At 43.3% G+C, this 26,988-nt stretch overlaps 1 protein-coding gene across 3 annotated transcripts; it reads right to left on the bottom strand.

Annotated features, from left to right (window-relative positions):
- Positions 1-3,802: 3,802 nt before the first annotated feature.
- CD180 (CD180 molecule) lies at positions 3,803-18,335 on the bottom strand. 3 transcript variants are annotated; one of them, XM_070774587.1, is made up of 4 exons: positions 18,030-18,335; positions 9,665-9,831; positions 6,241-6,282; positions 3,803-5,577 (listed from the first exon to the last, which is right to left on the bottom strand). In XM_070774587.1, the coding sequence occupies exons 1-4, from the start codon at positions 18,117-18,119 to the stop codon at positions 3,849-3,851; spliced, it is 2,028 nt and encodes a 675-aa protein (XP_070630688.1). In that variant the 5' UTR covers positions 18,120-18,335; the 3' UTR covers positions 3,803-3,848. The 3 variants fall into 3 exon arrangements, with proteins under 3 accessions (XP_070630688.1, XP_019838707.2, XP_070630689.1); XM_019983148.2 differs by lacking the exon at positions 6,241-6,282 and having other exon boundaries at positions 18,030-18,332; XM_070774588.1 differs by lacking the exons at positions 6,241-6,282; positions 9,665-9,831 and having other exon boundaries at positions 18,030-18,319.
- Positions 18,336-26,988: the final 8,653 nt, after the last annotated feature.

Below are 26,988 nucleotides of genomic sequence, written 5' to 3'. Positions count from 1 at the left end.
GGGTGAATTTACTATTGCTCAAAACAGAGGAGCTGTCACAAAGCCGTAGATCAGTGCCCAGTTATGGAGTAGCTCGTGGTGTTGCATAGAAGGGCCTGATACAGCAAAGCCGGGCCATTACAGATTGTTAGGGCTTGGGTCCCTCAGTTCACAGCAGTGACCCCCAATCTTTTTGGCACCAAGGACCAGGTTCCTGAAAAAGTTTTTCCACAGATTGGGGTGGGGAGGGGGGAGATGGTTTGGGGATAATCCAAGCACATTAAATTTATTGTGGACTTTAATTCTTATTATTATGTGTAATTATTACATTAGCTCCACCTCAGATCATCAGGCATTAGAGCTCAAAGGTTGAGGACCCCCTGCTGTACAGAATGTTTTTGTTTTTCCAAGTTACATGTTACGGAGGACAGTGTGGCAAGGGAGTGGTTAGGTCAGCAGTTAGTATTTCCTGAAAGTGAAAGTCGCTCGGTCCTGTCCGACTCTTTGCGACCCCATGGACTATACAGTCCATGGAATTCTCCTGGCCAGAATACTGGAGTGGGTAGCCTATCCCTTCTCCAGCAGATCTTCCCAACCCAAAAATTGAACCAGGGTCTCCTGCATTGCAGGCGGATTCTGTACCAAATGGGCTTTCAGGGAAGCCCTATCTGCAGCTTAAATCCTTAAGGCAGGAAGGAGCTTAAGTTTGCTAGGATACACAGGGAACTGGGGGGTTGGTGTATCAGTCTGAATTAAGAGTGTAGACTTTCATCCTCCCTGATAGGATTGAAGGAAGAAGGGAAGGAGAGGAAGGAAAGCAGGAGGTAAGTAATGAAAGGAAGTACAGAGGGAGAGAAAGAGTTAGGAATGAAGGAGGGGAAGAAGCAACAAAGAAAGAAAAACAGAAAAGGGAGGCAAGGAGCAGTGAGCCTGGTTTTGGCATCTTCAGGTCACCGCCAGGAATGTTCCTCAAACTTTCTAGAACTGATCACTGAATTTGCTGCAAGCAAATGAACAAAATCAACAAGACTGTGTGTCCAGCTATCTCCCAGATATTCACCTCAGTTCCCAGAGGTGAATGCTTCCTGCCCCACTAGAGTGGGCGGTGTGGATGGTGGTCAGAGGGAGATGTGCTCCCTGACTTGGGAGGGTCGGCTGCCTGCCTGGCTTCAGGTCCCTCGAATGAGGGGCCTTTCCTGTGGCCACAGCTAGGAGGCTCCCTGGAAGATCACCCGCTCAGCACATTCTGGAGCAGTCATGCCCACTTCTGTGTTAGGTCATCTCTGAGCCTGAAACTCAAGGGGAAAAGGCCTTGGTCACTGCCAGACTCAGGGCAGGAACAGTGCAGAAGGGGCTCAGGCCGGCCTTCTCGGGGGCTGCCCACCATCTTAGGCCTGGGGAGGAATGACAGTGGCCAAAGAGGGGTGTCCCAGGCCCTCAGAGTTCCAGGCACTTTCTCCTTTAACATGTGTCCTTAAATGACTTCCTTGCCCACACTCCCTCAGGAAAGCCGAGGAAAATTCCTTTTCCACACACCTGTTTTCCCAAACGCTGGTGTTTCAGATAATCAAAGCAGTGAATTGTGTGAGTTTTCATTTCATTAGCAGGATGGTGCCCTGCTTGCCCTCTCTCACCAGAGGGTTTTGGTACCCATTCATCTCTGCCACCTCTCTTGGTTTTAAAGGAAGGCTGCAAATCTTTGCACCCAAGAGTTGGGAGGCAGCTGAGGATGAGAACAAGGTATAAGATCTTGAACTCTTCTCCCTGTTTCCAGAGACCAAGGGGAAGGAGGTGGGACATTTTGGAGGAAAACTGAGAAACGGTGCCTGCTAACAGGCCTCCAGGAGATGGTGGCCAGGGAGTTAGATGGGAGTCCCCACTTCTGACCAGTCCTCAGGGCAAGGGACCGGGTAAGGTGAGTGAGGCACCTACTTGGGTGCCAAATTTAAGGGGGCACCAAAAAACTCAGTAACAAAGATACATAGCATTTAAATGCAACATTAAAAGAATCAAAACTAATGTAAAATATCCACAATGAACAAACTATCAAAGTTTTAAACAAAGGCAGCATGGTTACTAACAAGTTTCCTTTTGCCTCAGGCTCTAATACATTTCAGCATGGCACTGGTGTAGATCCTGGCTATGTTTAAAATCTTTTTGTACTTATTGTGGATTTTTGGCATTAATTTAGAGTTTAAAAAATAAGAATTTTTTTTGCCTTGATTACTGAGTTTTTTGGCTCCCCCTTAAATTTTGCACCCAAAGCAAATGCCTCACTCCCCACCCTGCCCCGACCCCCCATTTCCTGGCCGCTGTCTGTGTCCTTAACCAAGAACTCTGGGAATACTTAGGCTCCTATGTAGTATCACACACACACACACACACACACACACCCTAAGACTGGTAAAGCATTTGCAATGTATGTTTATGTCTTTCCTTCACTATTCCCTTGTCTTTCCTGCTTTTCTGGACGTACAGAGATAAAGAAGAGCTGGTCCCCAAGTTTCTACTCTGTTCCAATATTATGCCCCCAACCTAAGGTCAATCAATTCTGATTGACTGTTAACTAATTTTTACTTTGATAGCCAATCAATATTTAATAACTCTGCTATCTCTAACCTAAAATTGGTTACTCTACTTAATCCAGGCCTTATAAAAGCAACACCTGAGGACAAGAGCTCAGCTCTCTTCTCTGCCAGTGCAGACCTCAGAAGATCGAGGCCTGCGTGGGTGTTACCCTTTGGGCCTTGGGAAGAAGACCTGAGTATAACACTGTTGGCTTCCCAGTTCTCTGTCTGCATTCATTAGCCCTGTCCACTCTCTCTTGCTGGTACCATATTTGCAATACCTCCAGCCTCAACAGAAGCTACCACTCACTGAGGCAGCTTGTTGGGTTCCCAGTGGCGAGGATGCCTGAGTGCTTTCTTTCTTCCACTGGTTTTCACTGTAAATGTGCTGTCTCAGTTGCTGTCCCAGGTGAGTAGGCTTTTGAGAGCTGGCTTGGGAACCAAACCACCATTTATCTCATGGTTCCTATGAGAAAGAAGCTTCCAAGGACCAGACATTCAAATGAAAAGAGTATTTTTCTTTTGAAAAATACACAGCTCACCTGTAAGTTAGGATCTGTAAGATCTGTAATGTAATAAGAGTGAGAACACCAGACAGGTTAAAAAAAACAACAAAAAAAAGCCTCCTTGGTTCTGAAATGAGGGTATTCGTTGTGCAGAACATCTCAACCTTGGGGGAGGGGCATCTTGGTGAGGGTGTCTTTTTTTCTTTTTCCTTGGAGTTATTTGTACCATGGTGGCATTGGAGAATCCTTGGAGACTTAAGGATTAAAGAAATTAATGAAGTCAGTTTGATGGTAAGATTCATTTCTCAGCCTCTTCTTTTAAATTCATTGTGTTTTCTCTTTTTCATTTAAGATATACTTTGAGACTGTATCCCCAACTTGTTTCCCAAATGGCTATATTACTGAGAACTCAGACCCAAGCACAATACCAGAGCTGCAGGAGAGAGAGATGTGGGAGGGTCAAGGTAGGAGGTGCCTCCGGGGATGCTCATGAGTGGAAGTGATGACCTCCTAATAGTCTCCTGGCCTTTCCCTACCACTGATTCCCCTCAACTTCTACCCACCTTCCACATGAGCAAAAGGCTCTGTGTCTCTCATAGCTGCATCTGACCCTCTGGCCCTAGTCAGTTTACCTTCCTGGGAGGCTCATCAGTTCTGGGACTCCAAAAAGTACAGTGAATCCCTACCCAATCCCAGGAACCAGTCAGAAAAACCTGGTCACTAACAGACAACAGTTTCTTTACCAAGGGCAATTTTGCTAAGCATATTTATTTTCCCTCTCCAGAAACCTTCAGCACTAAATGTGCTGGTATTTCCACCTAAGAATAAATTTAACTGAAAAAATGAGCAGAAGGATGAGCAAGAATACAAATACTACAATAAAGAAAATGCCCACGCCCGTAATCCCACAGTGCAGTTTGACGTCGGACAGTTTCACTCCCCTTAAAGATGGGGGATTTGCACACGTAGTCTCCTCCGAGTCCTCAAGTTTATGTAGATTTTCTTTGTACCATGTTATGAAATGAATATTTGAGCAAGTGCAGTCCAGGGGATTGTGACTTAAATTGATGATGCTCTGCTGAGACAAGGCAGGGAGGAGATGAGGTGGGATGATGCGAATGTTATTGGAGGCCATATTGAGGTAGAGCCCCTTAAGATGGCTAAGAGCGTCCATGCTGTCTCCTGTCAGGCTGTTGTGGCTCAAGTCTAAGTGGTTCACGTTCCTAAGGCCGTGGAATGCTTGCTGGTCTATGGAGAGGAGATTACAGGAGGATAAAATCAGAATCTCCAAGCTGCCTACCATCTGAAGTAGGTTGGTCTTTGAGATGCTCCCATCTTGAAAGGAATTCCCTTGTAAATTCAGATGCCGGAGATCCTGCAGGCCTGCTAGGAGGTGCTGATTGCTGGTATCAAGGAGGCAGTGAGAGAGATTCAGAACCCGCAGGAGATGGAGGTTTTGAAAAGGGCTGTGTGGAGCCTTAACATGTAGGTGGGTAAATGCCACATCCAGGAGTTCTAGCTGAGGGCATTCTTTGAACGCCTGATCCTCGAGACCAAGGGGCTCATTGTAGCTCAGGTTTAAGTATTGCAGATGGCGCAGGTTTTTGAGTTGCAGATTGCAACAGTCAGAAGCCTCGATATCACTGTGGCTTAAATCAAGTTTCTGAAGATTTTCTAGTTTTTCTAAACATCTAGTGCCGAGGTCAAGTTTCCTCATGTTGCCTTTGATATAAAGGTCCCTAAGGGACGGGAAACTGGCAGCATTGATTTGACACAATTGATCAAAACTATTTGCATTGAGAACTAATTTCTTGAGAGAGTTCATACCCTCAATCCCAGAAGGCAATCCATTCAAGTGAGCTGCTGTCAGATCCAACTCCTGGACTCGAGTGAAGCACCGAAATGTGGACGATGATAAGTCAGAGAAATGGTGCTTTTGTAAGTTGATGCTCTCAACAGACATGTCACAAAGTCCCTCAAATGTGGCTGAAGTGAGATATTGGTCATCAGTGTCCTCAAATGTCCCCAGCCAAAGAGACTGAAGAGTAGAGTTCTGTAGACCTTTAAATATAATAAATAAGTTGAGAGACCCTCCAAATTTCAAACTTTGAAAGATCTTTGAACTGAAAGCCCCGGGTTCAATGCCTTTAATGTCATTGCCGTTGAAGTTAAGGCTTAGGTTGGTGGCCTGTTCCAGAGAATTGGTGTCTTTTCTAGAGATGTAGTGTATAGCATTATTCTGAAAATCCAGGACTTTCAGATTCTGTGTTGGGAAGTTTTCTGGGAGATTAATGGAGGAAATATGGTTGCTTCCAAGATGCAAACTTTCCAAATTTTCCAGGTTGTGCACTGGGATAAACTCGAGATTGGATATTCCTGTTTGGGTTAAGAAAAGATGCTTCAGGAACTTGGGCCCGGTAAGTGATGTTTCTGCCATGAATATCAGGGGATTTCCAGTTAACACAATGGTGTTCAGTTGATGATGGCTTTGAAAAGTGTCTTCATGTACCCAGTTAATCTGGCACCTTAAAAAGATAAGAGTGTTTAAGAAGAATTAATTAAGGAAAAGAGAAAAATTCTATTTTAAGTTGAATTCTCAGAGATTTGTGTTTGGAACAATTAGTAGTTTGTAGACAAAATCAAACTATTATTTACTGTTACAAGTAATATAAAATATGTCATAAAATACATAATGTATAACATGATATATAAAATATGTTATCTATGCCATCCTGGGCAAGTCACAACTTTTCTCAACCTCTGTTTTTTCTTCTATAAAGTATAGCAAACAATGATTGCTTTGTAGAATGGTTGTGATTCAAATGATGAAAATGGAACTCGAGGTTCAGAGAAAACTCATCCTGATATTATACCTCAAAATACTGCACTATACACCCACACACAGACACACACAGAGCTCCCCTGGAGGTCAGTAAGTGAATGGTTTAGAGATGCAGTGTCAAAAGGAAGCTTGAAACCATAGGACCAAATTCTGGAGCTAGCTGTGTCGTATCTGTCAATATCTGCTGATCCTTGGTGGCCTAGAGTCCAGATTTTAATGAGCCGCACAGCCCAGTGGCAGGAGACAAAGCTTTGGGCTAAGAATAGGAGGTCTTTTCAAAAACCTGAAGACTACCAAGACCCTCAAGGGATCCTTTCAGTGGGTGAACTTAAAAAAGAAAACTCACCGAGGGAGACTTTGAGGATCTATGTTTATCTTGACCTTGCTTCTGGGTAGAAAAACAGGAAGAACAACAAGAAAAACATCCTCTGAGATTCTCTAACCACCACCAGCTTCCACCTATGAAAACTCTAGCCTGAGTTTACACTGTCTCTGTGGACTTCCCCACAGAAACCCAAATGGACGATTTAGCTTAAAACAGTTCCAAAATGGTAGTGATTTCAGGTAACGAGCAGGTGAAAAGATTTACATAAAAACCATTCCACTTTACATAAAAGTAAAGGGAATAATACAGTGAATTTCCATATATATGTATCACACAGTTCTCATCATTTTGCCGTAGTCATTTCTTCTTCTATACCTACTTCTCTCTCTTAAATTAAGTCAAATCCTAGGTGTCTATACGTATTTCAGTATGCATTTCAAAAAAATAAAAGGCTTATTTTCTTTAGGCATGATGCCATCGTCACACATACCAATATTAATAGTTCATTGGTATTATCTAGTTCAAGGAAACATTTTAAAGAAAGATTTATACAAAGTTCTACATGATAAATTCTCAAAATAAAAATTAACTAAACACATAAGGAAAACACACTAGCCAAAGTCAGCCAAAAAAAAAAGCTCTACAGAATCAGATTTAAAAAGGCAGCAGATGCCAGAGTTATCAGATATATCTGATAAAGTATACATATATATGTGTGTGTGTGTATGCAATATATGTATAAGATGTATAAAGAATAGATAGCATATTCAAAAGCAGAGACATTACTTTGCCAACAAAGGTTCGTCTAGTCAAGGCTATGGTTTTTCCTGTGGTCATGTATGGATGTGAGAGTTGGACTGTGAAGAAGGCTGAGCACCGAAGAATTGATGCTTTTGAACTGTGGTGTTGGAGAAGACTCTTGAGAGTCCCTTGGACTGCAAGGAGATCCAACCAGTCCATTCTGAAGGAGATCAGCCCTGGGATTTCTTTGGAAGGAATGATGCTAAAGCTGAAACTCCAGTACTTTGGCCACCTCATGCGAAGAGTTGACTCATTGGAAAAGACTCTGATGCTGGGAGGAATTGGGGGCAAGAGGAGAAGGGGACGACAGAGGACGAGATGGCTGGATGGCATCACTGACTCAATGGACGTGAGTCTGAGTGAACTCCGGGAGTTGGTGATGGACAGGGAGGCCTGGCGTGCTGCAATTCATGGGGTCGCAAAGAGTCGAACACGACTGAGCGACTGATCTGATCTGATCTGTTAAAGAATAGATGATAAAGCTTATATGTATTATCATATCATTATAAATACACTATGTCAAACATGCTTGATATGCTTAAAGGAAATAGTAAGAACCAAAAGTACGATAAATGAAAAAATATTAAAACTGACCTCCTATATTTGTAAAATAAAAAGTAAATGATATTAAAATGAGAAAAGTTAATAATTGAAATTAGAAAACCAATGGATAGCTTATACAAGAGATTAAACACAGCTAAAGAGGATATTAATAGACTAGAAGTAGCCAAAATTTAAAAAAAATGAGTTGGAAAACAATAAAGAGATATTAAGATATATAAAAGACAGTTAAGATGATGCAATATAAGTCTAATCAGAGATCCAAAGATGATACAAGGGTGAGTGGGAGCAAACCAGAGTTCAAATGGATAGTGGCTAGAATATTTTAAAACTGATGAAAGACACCAAACTCAGATTCAAGGAGCCTGACAATCTACACAACGCATCACTGTGATATTGTAGAATTCCAAGGACAAAGAGAAGCTATTGAGAATATCCAGAGAAGAAAAGACAGATATTCAACATATGAACAATGACTGGACAGATAGATGACCTCCCAGCAGCAACAATGGGAGCCTGGAATGATAATCTTGAAGGGCTGAGAACAAAACTACGGTCAGCCTAGACAGTTGCCAGAGAGCGATGACATAGGCCAGAAAACGTTATCTTGCAAGAATCAGAGTGAAATAAAAATATTTTCAGAAAATAAAGAACTGAGGAAGTTGACTGATAACAGACAGTAACCAAAGAAGTGAAATGTCTAAAAAGGAAAAGAATTCCAGAGAGGAAGCTCTGAAAAGCAAGACAGAAGAATGAGCAAAGGGCAAAGAAAGCAAACTGGTAAAGCTAAGGAAACAGCAACTGTGTAAGGTCATGAAAACAGTGCCTCATTTGTAGCCAGATACAGGGTGGGGAGGGGAGCAGAGGGAGGAGGACCTTAGAAAGTATGAGGTCCCATTTTTATCACTTTTTGAAAATAGCAGAAGAGGAAACTGAGAGTCGTCTAGTTATGAAAGCTCTCCTGGCCTAATACTTCTTAAAAAGTCAAACTCTTCTCATGTGAGAATGAGAAATATTAAAAGAGAAAGTAAATTCTGGACTGGGAGTCAGGAGAGCAAAAGTCCCAGTTTCCTTCCTGTGTGAATTTAAGCAGGCTCGCAAAATCTCCTTGAGCCTCTGTTTTCCCATCTAACGCGGGTGGAATGGCAGCATTTACCATGCCTGCTGCCCAGTAGTGGTCATGCGGATGTGACTGTATAGTCTTATGGATGTGAAAGGACTTTCCTGGTGGATCAGTGGTAAAGAATCCACCTGCAATGCAAAAGAGTCAGGAGACACGGGTTCGATCCCTGGGTGGGGAAGATCCCCTGGAGGAGGAAATGGCAACCCACTCCAGTATTCTTGCCTGGGAAGTTCCTCGGACAGAGGAGCCTGGTGGGCTACAGTCCATGGGGTCACAAAAGAGTTGGACATAACTTAGTGACTGAACAGCAGCAAAGGATGTGAATATGCTCCTGCTCTGCAGAAGCTTCAGTTGAAGGACCAAGGTAGAAGAAATGGAACTTGGGCAAGAGTAGCAGGCTCCATCCACATACGGAGCCCTCCCCCAACTTACACACATACACACACACCCCAGCTGCATTTCTCTCTTGCTCTATCCCTTTATTTTCTTCTGGCACTTCTGCCCACTGGCTCAGAAGCCCTGGGTCAGCATTTAGAATCTTCATCCTGCCTCTAAAACCAATTTTCATGAAAAAAGTTAGTAGACGGTGTATATATCTCCTCTAACTTTTTTCTTAACATGTCACACGCATTCATAATCAACTCTCCTAAAATATAGTCTGATGTGACATCTGATTTAGTACAAGATTATTTTCAGTTGTGTTATTGATATTCCTTCGACCTTCTTAAACAGCACTGCAGACACAATCTATTTTGAGAATAAGCCACTTTCCTCCCCACTGATTGGTGCTTATTTAAATTATATTTCACCTGTGTAAAAATATTTCATGGGAAGGGGTAAACACGCAGAATAAGCAGGTTGTCCTGCTCCCCAAAGGAAGGTCCTGGAAACAGTTTGAATGCATATTGTGTTTTGACCTAAGTAAAACATCAAGCACACACAAAAAACTCAGATACAAACCTGGTCAAATCCAAAAAGATAAGATTTATGAGCCTGCTGAAGGTTGTATTTTGAATTGTAGGCAAGAAGTTGAAGCTGAATTCCAAAACTTCTGTTGTGTTTGGTAGAGTGTCAGGAATTTCTCTGAGACCTAAATTTTCACAGTTGTATGTCCTGTTGCCTTCTTTCTGAGAAGAGAACAGTGTGAGCCAATATCAGACAGTGTATTTACTGGCTTTCTAGTAAAACAACAGGTTTTATCCTTTGGGCAGAGGTCTCACTTCTAGGAATCTTCACCAAAAAAAGTACTTGGAAAAGCACAAAATGACTATGCATAACATTATTCATTGTGGTATTTTTTACAATAGCAAAAGGTTGGCAATAACCAGATTATCTATCCATATAGGCCAGTTGAAATATGTACATTCACAAAATGGAACCCTGTGTAGCTAAAAAAGGACTAAATACAATCTTCATATATAATCATAATGGAGTGATATGCAGGTTAATTGTAAAGTGAAAAAATCAAGATGTAGACATCTGTTAGTATATGGTGCATATAATATGTAGTATACCGTGTGATACCTAGGGAAAGTACGTGTGCATTTTCTTACGTTTACAAAAAGAAACAGGGGAGGTGAACCCTAAACTGGCTATATTTAAGGGAAGGGAAGGAAGCAGATTGAGGTGTGGTGATAAAAACAAGCCTTTTCTGAACATAATTTTATAGTTTTGATTTTGGATGCATAAAAATGTTTTTTTTTCTTCATTTTGAAACAAATACATCAACTCTAGTGTCAACAAAAGAAGACAACCAGATATTGCACACTTTGTGATGTGATGCAGCTTGAAGTACGGAGCTTCCCAGGTGGCACTAGTGGGAAAGAATCCACCTGCAAATGCAGGAGACATAAGAGATGTGGGTTCCTGGGTGATCTTCCTGGGTGGGGAAGATCTCCTGGAAAAGGAAATGGCAACCCACTGCAGTATTCTTGCCTGGAGAGTCCCTGGACTGAGGAGCCTGGCAGGCTACAGTCTATGGAGCTGAAATGACACAATTGAGTGAGTAATACTTTCTTCACTTCCGGCACTTCTTTAGATTCTGATTCAAATAAGGCATTTGGGAAAACATTGTCAGGGAATTTCAAATGAGGACAGGACATTATAGAATATTAAAGAACTGCAAATTTTGTTAATGATAATGACCTTGTAATTATGTAGGAGAGATGTTCTTATTTTGAGTTACTTTTTGAAGGTTTTAGAGGCAAAATGACATGATGGTGGAGATTTGCTTTGAAATACTTTGGCAAAAAAGGAGAGAGTGGATGGAGGAAATTAGTAGCCAAAATGTTGGTGGTTGCTGAATGTGGAGTGAGCCCATTCACAAGGTTCCCTATAACTAACCATTTTTGTATATATTTAGAAATTTTCTTAATGTTTAAAAAAGAAAAGAACTAGCAGCATGGCACAGACCTTAGGTCATAAGGTCTTATAATCTTGAAGTATGACTCAGTTTAGGCTCCCTGAACTGCAGGCTGCTGATACCAGACCCAGCATAGGGCACAGCTCTGCACGTAAATTCAGAGGACTTCCTCATGCTGGGTCCCACATGCTAATGTGAGAGTCAGGTGTTCTCACATCTGCTGCTTACTGCTTGCTAGATGTGCTGACTCAAGTTACAGATCTTGGACTAAGCAGGTAAAAATGTGAAGGGGTTCTTTAGAGGCCCTTAGAATTATGGGCTCATAAATTTATTTGGCTGATGCCTTAGGATAAAGGGTGGTGGGACAGGTCTGAAGGTCTGGTGGGGTATATATTGCATGGGGAGGCTCCAGGGAAAGAAAGAAATGCTTCTCCATGAGAAGTACAACTTGGAGACACAAAGAAGATAGACATTCCAGGACCACGGGCCATCTCTCAGCTCATCTCAGGCTCCATGTGATTTCCTCACACCTTTCAGGCACTACTTTCTCCAGGCCACGTGGTGTCCTCACCAGAGGCCCCACTGAGACTGCCCCAGATAGGGAATGGCCTGCCCCATTGAAATCTGCATCAGCAGCTTTCCTCATGCTTAGTTGCAAACGAGTCTGCTTAACTGCACACAGAAGATGGGACACATCTGCCTTTACCCTGACGTGCCTTGATTTAGAGGTGTCGCCATTTTAATTGCTTTTTGCCTTACTCACTCTCCGACTTCTGCTTAGCCAGGCCCTTTTTTTAAAGCAAAACTGAGAATGTTCATTTACAGGAAATCACTGGTTTTCTTCTACATGAAAGTGTTAGTCACTTAGTCGTGTCCGACTCTTTGTGACCCCATGGACTGTAGCCAACCAGGCTCCTCTGTCCATGGAATTTTTGAGGCAAGAATACTGGAGTGGGTTGCCATACCTTTCTCCAGGGGATCTTTCTGACCCAGGGGTCAAACCCAGGTCTCCTGCATTGCAGGCAGATTCTTTACCGTCTGAGCTACCAAAGAAGTCCAGTTTTCTTCTATGTTGTGACAATGTTACAAAGTCACCGATGAAAATGCCATATTTATAATCCCTTGTCATCCGTAATTGTTTCATAGACCGAAAGTCCTTCAGGCACTGCCACAAATCCACCGAATGCCCTTGAAATGCACACTTGGCCTTTAAAATATATTTGACTAACTGGTGAGGGAAAAACACACGCTGTGAGATCCCTCTTGGTCCCCATGAAGAGAGAAGACCCAGGGAGAAGATGTATGTGCACCTTCTGAGGTTCAGATTGGCTTTGAGGAGACCCATTTTTCTTTTCTGATCTCTGGCATCACTGACGTTGTAAATACATGGAGAAATGGGGCCTTCCCTCAGTTGGTCTTGCTCTGTTCTGGCCCTGCAGTAAAAGGCTTGGCATTGGCAATTCCCTCCTTTTCCAGAATATATACATTTCTGTGACAACTAAATTACTCCTCTTGTATGCTTCACTAAGCACTTCACTGCGTTAATGTGATCCCAAAAGTTGAAAGGGAGTATGAGCTCTCCTGAACCACTGACCTAGCAAATGGAAAGGAATAGCTCAGTTTCAACCCAATGAAAACCCGAGAGCCAGGGCACAACCCTTCCCAGGAGGACTGAGAAGCTCACTGGGAGCCTGGGTTGTAACATTCAATAATCTCTAGTTAGGTAAACTGCAATGAATTATCTGCCCTTGATTCCTAAGGAATGAGGCAAATGATAAGAACTCATAAGAAAATTTGAAAACCAAGCGCATTTCAGAAACTATTCTGGGTTCCTCACCATGGCTTTTACATCACATTTCTGTTCAATCATTGTCTCTCATTTCCACATCTCTTCTGTCTCCTTTAATCTGAGCAGATTCTTCAGCCTTTCATGATCTCTACTGACACTGATTAATTTTTTAAAGAATTCTGGCTAGTAGTTTGCAGAATGTTCCTTCTCTGTGGTTTGTTTCCTCATGATTTGATTCAGGTTATACACTGTTTGTAAAACTGTATCAGTGAGATTGTGTCTTTCTCGCTGACAGTTTTCACAGCGAAACTTCCTCACAGTGAGCTCCCATAGCATAGCACAGGATTCCTGGGCAGCAGACTGATACTAGAAAGGAACCTGAAAGGGTGGGGTGTAGAAGAGAAATCCTGTGTCCCAGCTATGTGGTCACTGCCCCTGTGCTCAGGGCTGGGTCACCTGTGAGGACCACATGTTCAGTTGCTTTTCTAGGCAGATACCCACCACTGCTTTTGCAGCCCCTTTGGTTTCTTTGAGCCCCACGTGACCACTTCCTATAAACCCAGACTTTGTTGCTAGACCTCAGTCCGGGGTCAGTTTCTCACTCTTCTGCTTTGGCCATTCCACTGCAGTCTGGACCCTTCTGGATGTGAACTTACGCAGGGCTGAGGCAAAGCCCCATGGTATTCAGGACAACTGACCCATGCCCACCTCTATTCCAGTCACGCGCATTTGCACTGGGACCCACGCCCATCCCTTTGTCTCCAGCTCCACCTCAGAGCGGTGCCATTACACAGAGCGGGGCGCCCAAGTGCTCCATCTGTGTCTGCAATCCCTTTTCCCTCCAGGTACTCATTTGCATTTTTTCAATCATGATCTTATTTTGCTTCTTCCTGCTGTATCTCTGACTCCCTCCCACCCCACAGTATTTCTCTCCTCACAAGTGCTGAGATCACTTCTGACTTCAGATTCTCTGAGTTTCACACACGCACTGATTCCCATGTGTTTGGCTGCCTCCTCTGCACTTGGCACCTGCAGCAGCAGCCAGCTCCCCCAGACATGGGGAATCTGGGACACTGAACTCCAACCTTCCCTTGCTAATCACTTCTCTCTATCCAGAGACAGCAATTTGACTGAGTCAAATCCCAGAGTAACAGTTACTCTCTGCAAATAAACACTCTGAAGAGGTCACATCCCTAAAATTCTATTGTCAATCTGACTCCAGGCAAAGGGCACTCAGATTAAAAGAAGTTCACTTTCTGTTTGTCTTGAGGCAGACTGCCTGGGTTCACATCCCAGCTCTCAACTACCAAGCTGTGTTCTCTGAGCCTCCTGTTTTGCTCAGCTATGGATTGAGGACAATAACCTCTCTTGGTAGACCAGCTCTGAGGATTAACGAGGTAATATACATCAAGCGCCCACAAGAAAAGTCAGCATTTCCCTGGATCATTGAAACATCATTGTCATTGTCTAGAGTTATGGGAAGCCCCTGTATCATGAACTTGGAGTTCTCTTAAAACAGAGCTTTACTAAGCACTTTCCCCCATACCTGGACATGAAGGATTGTCTCCTACTGTGGGTTTGAGGGGACTGAATAGTCATCTGGGAAATCAACCCTGAATGTTCATTGGAAGGACTGATTCTAGAGCTCCAATACTTTGGCCACCTGATTCCAAGAGCTGACTCATTGGAAAAGATCCTGATGCTGGGAAAGATTGAGGGCAGGAGGAGAAGGGGACGACAGAAGATGAGATGGTTTGGATGGCATCACTGACTCAATGGATATGAGTTTGAGAAAACTCTGGGAGATGGTGAAGGACAGGAAGCCTGGTGTGCTACAGTACATGGTGTCACAAAAAGTTGGATATGACTTAGTGACTGTACAGTGACAAATAGTCATCTGAAAGGAGCAGGCATCCCTATATTCACCAGCAATGATTCAAGAACACATCTAAAATATCACCTGAATCCAAATCACAGAAGGCTGAATTCCAGCTACGGTTTGCATATTTATCAACCTTCAAAAGCTTGGTCATAGATCTCATTTTATTGCGATACACACACATCCATACATACATTCCATTTAAACATGGAAGATTCTGTGTGGAGTATTTATTGGCATTCGTTATAATATTTTGAGAATATTTCAGAATTTTTCAAGGTTTGACATTTTTTTCAAACAAAAAGCTTTATTTAAAAATTCATCTTTAATTCATTTAAAAATTCTCTTTTACATCACATGCAAAAGAAATAATAATAAATAATTCCAGATGGACTGTAAATTTACATGTGAAACTTAGAAATACATACAAAATGATAAAAAATGATAAAACATCCAAAAGAAGATACAGGATAATATCGTCACTGCTTTGGGCTGGCAAAAATTTCTTAAACAAAATAGACATTCACTTAAAATAAATAAAAGAAAAATGATAAATCAAGCTATGTTAAAATTAAGGACTTCTGTTTTTAAAAAAATATTTAGAATGAAAAGGCAAGCCACAGAGTAGGAGAAGATATTTGCAATCTGATAAAGAAACTGTATCCAGAATACATAAAGAACCACTACCAAAAAAAAAAAAAAAAACCCAACCAAAAACCCGTGAACAGTCTAAGAGAAAATGGGCCAAAGACTGGAAAAGGCACTTACACGCACACACACACACACACACACACAAATACACAAATATACTCAATTTAATTATCAGGAAAATAATTATCAGGGGCACAGTGAAATGCCCCTACTTATCCATCAGAATAGCTAATGTTCTTAAACAAACAATAGCAAATGTTAGTGAGGCATTGGAGCAACCAGAACGCATATCCACTGCTGGTGAGAATAAATGGATACCAACACATTGAAAACTGGCAATATTTACCAAATATATGTGTACCCTATGATGAAATACATCTACTCCCTGACATATACCTAATAAGTATTTGTTCATTTATTTACTGAAGACCTAGATAAGAATGTAGAGCTTCCAAAGAATCTGCCTGCCAATGCAGGAAATGCAGAAGATGGGTTCTATCCCTGGGTTGGGAAGATCCCCTGGAGGAGGGCGTGGCAACCCACTCCAATATGCTTGCCTGGATAATCCCATGGACAGAGGAGCCTGGTGGGCTACAGTCCATGGGGTCACAAGAAAGTCAGACATGACCCAGCAAACAACAGTAACGCAACAGAATACCAGTGATGGAAATGAGCCCATGGTGGCTGAACATCGTCGATAGATCTCATATGCTTGATACCGAGCAAAATCAGCCAGGTACAGACCAGGTACTCTGATCTCATGTATACAAAACTCAAAAAAGAGGCAAAATCCCTTTTTGGTGATAGAAGTGAGACTACTGGAGGGTCTGAGGGGCTGGTGATCTGGAGGAGACACGAGAGGGCTTCTTAGGTGCTGAGAAGGTTCTGCTTTTTGTTCTGCAGGCTGCTCACATGGATGTGTCCTCTTGGTGAAAACTCAATGAGCTCTGCCCTTAGGGGTGGTAGACTCTTCTGTATGTAAATTTTACTTCAGTAAAAAGTTTACTGAACTCAAAACAGAACCAAACCCTTGTTTTCAGGACAGGGCCTGAGAAGAAGGCTGTCAATAAGCCAAGGAAAGGGGCCTCGGCAACCTTGCTGACACCTTGATCTTGGAGCTAGCCTGCAGAGTTGTACCCAAGCAGGTTCCTGTTGTTGGAGCCATCTGGTCTCTGGTGCACTATTGTGGCAGATGGAACAATTTCTCCTGGGCACTGTACTTCCTTTTGGTCTGAGTGTGCATCCTGATTCCATCCCAATATCAGATCAACAATGCTTCCCAGGTGGCTCGGGGTAAAGAATCCACCTGCTGATGCAGGAGACGTAGGTTCGACCCCTGGGTCAGGAATATCCCCTGGAGAAGGAAATGGCAACCCACTCCAGTATTCTTTCCTGGAAAATTCCATGGACAGAGGAGGCTGGCAGCCCATGGGGTTGTAAAGAGTTGGACATGACTTACCTTCTGATCATACACGCACCAGACTAACAAGGTCCTATTGCTTTCTGCTCCTAGGCCTTCTTAAAGTCCTGGCTTCTGTTCTTGCTCTTGGCTGGCAGGTCCTTGCCCCACTTTCCCTGATTCTCCTGACCCTGGGTCTTAAGCTCTGCCTTTCTCCACTGAGCTAGTCCTGCCTCTTTTTTGGTCATTCAGCTCCAAACTAGGAAAGCAGCCCACTCAGCCACCGAGACTGATGGTCCTTCCTGTCCACAGCCCTTGTCTGACAGGCCATGTGGGGCTGGATACCTGATGGGATCAAAGGTAAAAGGAGGAAGATGGTAAAAAAATGATCCCTTTTTCTTTCTCTATCTCATCACCCTGCCCAAGAACTTCCTTTGCGTGCGTGATTGCTAAGTCGCTTCCAGTCATGCCCGACTCCTGCAAACCCATGGACTGTAGCCTGCAGGCTGCTCTGTCCATGGGCTTCTCCAGGCAAGAATACTGGAGTGGGTTGCCATGCCCTCCTCCAGGGGATCTTCCCAACCCAAGAATCAAACCCACATCTCTATGTCTCCTGAATTGGCAGACGGGTTCTCTGTCATTGAGCCACTTGGGAAGCCCCAAGAACTTCCCACAGGTCGATAAACATTGCTGTGGTCCAAACAGAAGGTACAATTTGGCCCTGCTCTCAAATGTTACTCCTATGGGTTAGTGAAACAGGTGGAGGGTCTGACTCGAGGAGAAAGCCAGGTTCATTCAGAGTGATCTTTCTCTTCTCTAAAGCCTGACACAGGTGGTCTTCACTTACCTCCATCCTGAATGCCAGGAAACTGAAGGACTCTTTGGGGAAGTGGCCCTGTGGTGGGAGGTTGGACAAACAGCCCCTTTATGCTAGGAAGCAGGTTTGGAGCTCTGCTCTTTGCACTGGGAACCTGTTGACATTTTTATGACCCAACTGGGATTATTTGGGGGAAATTGTGTGCAGAGGAGAACAACTCTCAGCTCTTCCTACTAGGAATCGGTGAGTGCACCTCCCCAGCAGAGCTCTTTGGCTCCTTTTTCACAGCAAAGAAAAAGTTCTACACACCCCATTGCCCTTTTAAAGACAGTGGATATTGGAATGCCAAAGCTCAGATACAACTGCATGCTGAATCTCAACATTTCCAGAAAGTTGAATCTGGACAAAGACAAATAAGTTGGACTCACCTCAGTGCACTTCGGATCTGAGGAGGGGATGGCTTTACAGCCGGCAGAAATCAGCACAGCCAACAGGAAGCAGCTGACACAGGGAGCCATTCTCAGGACCAAGGCCACCCAGCCTGGTGTGGTTAGCTAGAGTCTGGAGCTGAGAAATTGAATCAAGCTATGACAATCTTGGTAATCTGGCAGCCAGAGAGGTGCTCAGAGGGTAATCTGGGAATAAGAAATGCTCTTGACTGCTCAGCATTTGGTAGCTTTGCACTGCAAAAAAGGGGAAGTCCCTTTTGCATAGGACTCATTCTTGCCAAAAATAGCTGAGCACCCAACCTCAGAATGGCCCAGAGCACTTCTGGCAAACAGGAACCAGTTGTGCAGTGCCCTTGCTCTGGCCACATGGACACTCGGGGCAATGGTTCCTAGTGACCCTCGGCAAGCTTCCAGTCCCTCTCCATGAAAGAAGCTTGTGGGAGCAGGAGGCTGTCCTCATGGAGGACGCCACCTTGTTAGTTAGCCTGGGTGAGTGACCAGGAAAGGGACTGGGGTGCACTGGAAGGGCAGAGCACTCTGTGGGCATGGAGGGAAGTTGCCCTCCAGGGGCACCTGCTGGAGCTGGGAACTAGGGCAAGAGGGAGCAGGGTCATCCCAGAAAGAGGGTGGAGCTGCTGCCTCAGCCTCCTCCGTGGTCCCCACATCTAGTCTCGGTATAGGAGGAAGACAAATCCATCCCATGATCCAGTGATTCAGGTTTGCTGAAGCAGCTACCGTGAAATCCCTTTCCAAGGTGACCCAGGGAAGTAAAGGTCACTGCCATATACAGAGCAGTCCGGCTCAGAGAGAGCAGAGTTAAGGATGTCAGCCTTGGCTCTATTTCTTCTTAGAAATAGCCTTGAAATAGGATTGCAGCTACCCTCATTATGAGGCAAAATACAATAGTGATTAAAGAAAGTTCATTCATTCCTCACTGGGCTGAATTCAGCTGCCTCAAACACTGTCTGTTTTCAGTCCTTCGGCATATAAGAGACACTTGGCATTACTGTCCTCCCATTCCATTTCCAAGAGCCAATTCTTAGCATTGGAGTTCACAACGCCTTGAGGTACCACCATTACTGCGTTACCACCACTAATATGATAATTATAGTAGCTACCGCTTATTGAACACATATTATGTGTCAGATGCTAAGCAGGTTTTCTTTTGTGTATATCTCCTCATCACACATTCTATCAAAGAGGTGCTATTTTCCCCATTTAATAGATGTAGAAACTGATACTTAGAGGAATAAATGACCTCTCCAAGGCCACATGAGCTTCCCTGATGGCTCAATGGGAAAAGAATCTGCCTGCAGGAAACATAGGAGACGCAGGTTCAATCCCTGGTGGGGGGGATCCCTTAGGAAAGGAAATGGCAACCCATTCCAATATTCTTGACTGGGAAATTCCATGGACAGAGGCACCTGGCAGGCTATAGTCCATGGGGCCACAAGAGTCAGACAAGACTGAGTGACTACACACACACACACACACACACACACACACACACACACACACGCAAATTGACAGAGGTGGATCTTTCAGATCTAGACAGCTCATTGCAGAGACCGTGCTGTTACTCTGCATGGTTTAAGAAAAAATTCTCTCTCCTGAAAAAGCTGAAATGTGGACAGGTTAAGGAAAGTTCTTCATCCAGAGATTTCAGAGCAGATGTGAATAAAAAGCAAGGGAGGGAGGGTTGGAGACACTACGTACTTGGCTCTGTGCCAGCACTATTACAAATAATTAGACTTTTCTGCCCACCTGTAAAATGTCATCTTCATCAACAGAAGCACCTTCAAAGATGCTTTTGGCAAAATGCCATCCATCCAAGCAAACCCAGACTGATGACAAGCACCTTGCTTTAAAGAAGATATGCATCTAGTGTCATGAAGAGTCTTAGACTAAAAGAAAGTCTACTTCAAAGTCTCAGATCCATCGTTCATCAATGGAGCAAAGCTGGGCAAGTCGTTTAACTTTTCTGAATCTATTTCCCATCTGAATAATAGAACAAGAATTCCAATTCCTGTTCTGCCAATATCACAGGGTAATTATGAGGATCAAATGGGATCATTTACGTGAAAATGCTTTCTTAACCTCAAAGTTCTACATAAATGTGAAGAATGTGAGGCAAAAACTCCTCTGAGTAACCAATTCCAACATCCTGTAAATATCACTCTCAGGAAATTGTCTCCTGCCCCAGAGACATTCAAAAGGCATATTATACTTGCCTTCTTAAAGAAAGGTTTGATGGCTCAGTTAAGACCCTAAGATTTTGTCATTTTCTGAGGCCATGCTATTTGCATATGATTTGCATGTGTTTGCATAATGGATTCTAAAGACTCTCTGCAAGTGTATAAAAGAAAATAAATGAATACGAGTGACCTTCTGCCACAGCATTCAAATCAAATATTCAGGGCACAATACCCTGAAATATGAAATAGATTAAAATTTAAACTATTGCAAACAGATAGGAAGATAGGTTTTAGAGCTTGGAGGCAAGAATGAAACCCTTATTTGGTCCCAAGTTGTAAAGAACCACATACTCTTACAGGTCACCCTATCCAAATGATTTTCAGGCCTGAATTTTCTCCTCCACACCCCTTACCACACCCCTTTCTGTGGACAAAACATACACACTACAGTATCTTCCTGTATTTTCTGAAGTTTCTCTGGTGACAGAAAGCTTACTATCCCCCAACAAATTGTTTTGGCATATTTTGACTTCTTAAAGGATTTTATCTTATACTGACCTACTAAAATCGTTCCTCTTATCTTCTCATAATTGACCTTGTTTCCTCAGGCTGGGAAGACAAGTTCAAGCCCTTTTACTACTTGTCTGTCCTTCAAGTATTTGAATATAGTCATTATGTCCCTGAACTGTCCCATTTCTAGGTTAAAAAATCATTCCTTCAACTGTATCACAAGTTCATGCATTACAGTCCCTAACCATCTGTCTATATGAATATTTTCCAAATCTCCCAAGAAAGGCACTAACTTGAATTCTGGTCCTAGCTTTGCCATTAACTAGTTATGCATTTGGGAAAGTCTGTCTTAATTTCCTTATCAGTAAAATGATGGGGCTGGACTATTTACAAGGCATTTCTCCATCTGAAAAATCCTATCATTCTATTTCCAAACAAAGATTTTATTTTACTTATTTAACAGCCATTGGCTTGAGCCAATAAAACAGAGCTGCTACTGCTAAGTCACTTCAGTCATGTCCGACTCTGTGCGACCCCAGAGACGGCAGCCCACCAGGCCCCGCCATCCCTGGGATTCTCCAGGCAAGAATACTGGAGTGGGTGGCCATTTCCTTCTCCAAGGCATGAAAGTGAAAAGTCAAAGTGAAGTCATTCAGTCGTGTCCAGCTCTTAGTGACCTCATGAACTGCAGCCTACCAGGCTCCTCCATCCATGGGATTTTCCAGGCAAGAGTACTGGAGTGAGGTGCCATTGCCTTCTCCAAAACAGAGCTACACTGGCTTTCTGTTGACAATTGCTCTTTCTTTACTAATGTAGGTAGGTGGTCTTAACCCTTCTGAGAAAATATAAAAAATAGAGAGGTTTGGCTGGAGCTATGCCCATCATGACTGCTGCAAACTCAATTTATTCACAATGCCTTTGAGGGATGGACTGCCATCACCTGTTATAAGGACCAGTTCTTGCAGAGATATGGAGAGTGATACGAGAAGATGAAAAAAGGCACAGGTAACGCACTTATTTCTACACGTTGGTACCCATGTCAGTGGAGAAACAATAGATCTTTGGACTGTAGAAATTTTCATAAAATTCAAGTACCCTTATATTACATATTTACATGTAAACCCCAAGCCATTCTTTGTTGTTATTGTATTGTGTCTTGTTTTCCACCTGATTTCCGTGAAGTTCATCCCTTGGGTCAGCTGTCACCCTATGGGTGACTCCCCACTTTTATGTCTGGGAGGCCCATGTACTCACCTTTGTGTATTTCAAGGCAATTACAGTCTGGGAAGCCATGTGGAATTCTTATATACCTTGTCTGGCTCTTTCTACCCTTTCTTAGCAATGACTAGGGCTAATTGCTTTTTTTCAAGGGTGTGCAAACCAAAATGTGCTTTTGTGATTCAATTTTAGCAAAGAACTAGATGTTTAATATGTTTCAGCTTATGGGTACCAGTTGGTATTAAACTGTATTTTTTTCCCCTTCTTGTACATTTAGTTTTTGTTCTGCTTTTTGGGTCACGCCTGCTTTCCCCTCCGTCTCCAGATGGTTAAATCTACCTGCATATAAAATTCTCCTTTAACTTGACTATGTAAATGCATTTTATGGTCAGTTTTACTCCTTATCATTATATTTCTCCGTATTTATTTGTGTTACCAAGTTCTTATGACACACGGTTCAGAGTCATAATGGTTGTAAGTTGCCCTCCTTGTCTCTGAGAGTGTGAACAGAGCCCGCAAGCCTGTGAGTCGTGCTGCCTGGATGCTACCTTTGCAGCTGATGGCTCTTGGGAAGCCCCCAGACTAGACAGAACAGACAGTGCTCGTGGGCCTCCTCCACCTGGAGAGGCGACATGGCTCCTCTTATGTCCTGCTTGAGTTCAAGCTCAGTTGTGTCAGAGGCTTCAATATGCCAGCCTTGATCCTGCTGCTCCAGGCTCTTTCTCTGCCATGTAAACTGATGTTACCATTGCCACCACCATGAAAGCAGGCATAGCATCTTCCCATGGCATTGCCAACTCCCCTCCATCACTAAAAACACTCCAAGACTTTTCACGTCTCAGAGCCCAAGGCTTCTTGGCTTTGCACTCAGGGAAAGGGGGTGTTCTTCTTGCCCCACAATTTCTATCTCCCAGAGATGATCAATATTGGAAATACCTACTCCTGTGGGGCATTATAACAATTAAAAATCTCTCTGATTTGGTACATTTCTCTAAAACTAGATTTCACTATTCTGTGGTCACCCAGTTATGCACAAGTGGTTCTGGAAATATGTGTAACATAATAGAATACTTGTTCGGCTTTAACTTCTAATTAACAGCGAGTGCCATTTACTAACTTCTCTTTCACCTGGTGTATTTTATAAAGGCGAGGATTTTAAATGCATCTTTATGGCTTTTCTCTTAAGCTTTAAATGAATATGATATTAATAGGCAGTGAAATGTGGGGACTAGAGCACAGGTCTGGGAATTGGAATTCTCAGATAAACACTCTGAAATAAAAGTGATCATAATAGTGGTCCATTAACATCAAAAAATTTAAAGCTAAAAATAAACTTCAAAATAACTTAATCCAACCATGCCATTTTCTTTTTCTTTTAAGAATGTAAAAGAAAACATGAATCTAGCATTCTCAAGAGTTGAGATTATTCATATTATTATTAAGTCATTGACTTTTAGGCCTTCTGGAGCATTTTCCACATCCTGTCCCTTGAGATGCTTTTTACTGTGAGTGTAGTATTAGTTTAAGTTCCCACAGCCCTTTAGAGTGAAGCATGGGAGGAAGGGAGTTTGTAAAACAGCAAGAGATAGGCCACAATTTCTGTAAATTCACGCTATGGCCTCCTTTCTTCATCATGGTGGTCCTCAGCGTGTTCTGGCAGCCTGACCGGAAGCGTTTGTTGGGGGTGAGATGACGGTGGTCAGAGGGGAGCATGTTCATTCCTCTGCTCCATGTGTGGCACTGACTTCCTCATGTGAGCACAGGATCTGTAGCACGTAGGAGTGTGTGCAGCACAGAGGAGTTCAACAGCCTTTTTCATCCTCAGACACCGCTACTGATGTGGACAAGCCATTGCCCTCCCAGAGTCTCAGCTTCTGTAGAAGAGAAATACTGTCTGCCCTGCTTCTCTCTCAAGGATGCCTGTGAAAGAAAGGTAACCCATAAAGGACTATAAAGGATTACTTATTATTTCTGATATAAAGCTTATGCATGGTCCCTTGCCCTCATGAAAGTCTGTGTTTTTAAGAAGCACCTCCGCAGAAGGCAAAGTAAAGCTAGGAACAAAAACTAGCAAGACTACAGTCATCTCAAAACTCTGTGAGTCACTGGTTCCAAGACCCCAAGGGAAAGCAACATCCGCAGATGCTCAAGTCTCACATAAAATGGTGTCAGATTTGTATAGAACCTATGACATCTTCCTATATACTTTAAATCATCTCTAGATTAATTATAATGCCTGTCAGTTCAGTTCAGTGGCTCAGTCATGTCTGACTCTTCACAACCCCATGGACTGCAGCATGCCAGTCCTCCCTGTCCTTCACTATGTTCTAGAATTTACTCAAACTCATGTCCATTGAGTCAATGATGCCATTCCACTCCTCTCATCCTCTGTCATCCCCTTCTCCTCCTGCCCTCAATCTTACCCAGCATCAGGGTCTTTTCCAATGAGTTGACTCTTCACATCAGGTGGCCAAAGTGTTGAAGTTTTAACTTCAGCATCAGTTCTAACAATGAACATTTGGGGTTGATTTCCTTTAGTATTGACTGGTTTGATCTCCTTGCTGTCCAAGGGACTCTCAAAAGTCTTCTCTAGCACCACACTTTGAAAGCATCAATTCTTCAGTGCTCAGCCTTCTTTATGGTCCAACTCTCACATCTTTACATGACTAACCATAGCTTTGACCATTTGACCTTTGTCGACAAAGTGATGTATCTGCTTCTTAATACTCTATGTTTGTCAGCTTTTCTTCCAAGGAGCAAGCATTTTTTAATTTCATGGCTGCAGTCACTGTCCCCAGTGATTTTGGAGCCCAAGAAAATAAAGTCTGTCACTATTTCCATTATTTCCCCATCTATTTGTCATAAAGTGATGGGACCAGATGCCATGACCTTAGTTTTTTGAATGTTGAGTTTTAAGCCAGGTTTTCACTCTCCTCTTTCACCTTCATCAAGAGGCTCTTTAGTTCCTCTTCACTTTCTGCTATTAGAGTGGTATTGTCTGCATATCTGAGGTTATTGATACCTCTCCTGGCAATCTTGTTTGCAGCTTGGGCTTCATCCAGCCTGGCATTTTGCATGATGTACTCTACATAAAAGTTAAATAAGCAGGGTGACTGTATACAACCTCGAAGTACTCCCTTCCCAATTTGGAACTAGTCCATTGTTCCAAGTCTGCTTCTGTTTCTTCTTGATATGCATACAGGTTTCTCAGGAGGCAGGTAAGGTGGTCTGGTATTCCCATCTTTTTAAGATTTTTCTATCTTTTGTTGTGATCCACACAGTCAAAGGCTTTAGCATAGTCAATTAAGCAGAAGTAGATGTTTTTCTGGAATTCCCTTGCTTTTTCTCTGACCCAATGGATGGTGGCAATTTGATCTCTGGTTCCTCTGCCTTTTCTAAATCCAGTTCGTACATCTGGAAGTTCTTGGTTCATGTACTGTTGGAGCCTAGCTTGAAGGATTTTGAACATTACCTTGGTGGCTCAGATGGTAAAGAATCCACCTGCAATGTGGGAGACCTGGGTTCGATCCCTGGGTTTGGAAGATGCCCTGGAGAAGGGACTGGCTATCCACTCTAGTATTCTGGCCTGGAGAATTCCATGGACAGAGGAGCCTGGCAGGTTATAGGCCATGGGGTTGCAAAGAGTTGGACACAACTGAGTGACTTTCACTCACTCTCTTGCTGGCATGTGAAATGAGTGCAATTGTGCACTAGTTTGAACATTCTTTGGCATTGCCCTTCTTTGGGATTGGGATGAAAACTGACTTTTTCCAGTCCTGTGGCCACTGCTGAATTTTCCATGTAAATGTTGTGTAAACAATTGCTGGTGTGTGACAAATTCAAGTTTTGCTTTCTGGAATTTTCTAGAATTTTTTCCCAAATATTTTCCATCCATGATTGGTTGAATCCATGAATGCAGTACCTGTGGATATGGGGCTGGTGGCAGGGGGTGTATCTTTATGCTAAAGAATCCACTTGCAATTCAGGAGACCTGGTTTAGATCCCTGGGTTGGGAAGATCCCCTGGAGAAGGGAATGGCAACCCGCTCCAGTATTGTCTGGAGAATTCCATGGACAGAGGAGCCTGGTGGGCTACAGTCCATGGGGTCGCAAAGAGACAGGACTAAGTGACAAGCATGCACAGGGATCATTTACTATGTGCTCGGTACTTTTGTAAGCACTTGATGTGCATGATCTCATAAATCTTCAAAGCAACTTGTTGCAGTAGGTCTTTTTGTTATCCCAGGCTTATAGGTGAGTAAACTGAGGTCAGAGTGGCTTAAGGATATTCACAAGGTCACATGTCAGAAAGCGGAAGAGCCAGGTCTCCTACCCAGATCTTGGGTCCAGTCACGGTCTCACCCCTCAACATTTCCTCTCCAGAAATTCTGTTGCTGTAGTAAAAAAAATCCCAGACCCCCAGCCACATGGCAGGAAATTTGCCTGGCTCTGTGTCCCAGGCACTCAGGTTTGCAATTGGGCCCTCTCAGTCTGCCATCTTCAGGGACTTTTTCTGGCACTGTTTAACAACCCCATTTTCATAGAATGGAGAGGGTATTTGGAAGAGATGTCAGCCTTAGAAATTTAATCAGCTGAGATGAAAGCAATCAAGATGCCATCTGGACAGACTCTGACTTCCTGCCCAGAAGATAAAGACATCTGGACTTAGTAAATGCTAAGGATGTGCTGACTTGTTCCCCAGGCCCATGGTCCAGTCCTCGTGTTGCACAGATGCGTTTTCTTAATTGTGCAGAACGCAGAGCTCTGAGCTGCTGCTGGCGCCACTGAGTGCCTGATGCTCTCGGCCACCCTGGGCGCTCCTGTTCACCTCCAGTGACCGCCGTGAGCTGTGGTGTCTTTCTACTGCTAAGGATATGGACTGACTGCAAAGGCCCCGTGAATAGTCCCCTTTAATGATGGAGCAGGAGGTGGCTGCCCCAGGCCCAATTTATCATTGTAATTAGAGCCCATCATGACCAGTGATTGTTAAGTAGGGCTGAGAGGAAATGTTTGTAC

This window comes from Bos indicus, chromosome 20 (assembly GCF_029378745.1).
Source record: "Bos indicus isolate NIAB-ARS_2022 breed Sahiwal x Tharparkar chromosome 20, NIAB-ARS_B.indTharparkar_mat_pri_1.0, whole genome shotgun sequence".
Lineage (NCBI taxonomy): Eukaryota > Metazoa > Chordata > Mammalia > Artiodactyla > Bovidae > Bos > Bos indicus.
The sequence above is the reverse complement of the archived record's forward strand: the minus strand, read 5'-3'. Positions and strand labels throughout refer to the sequence as shown.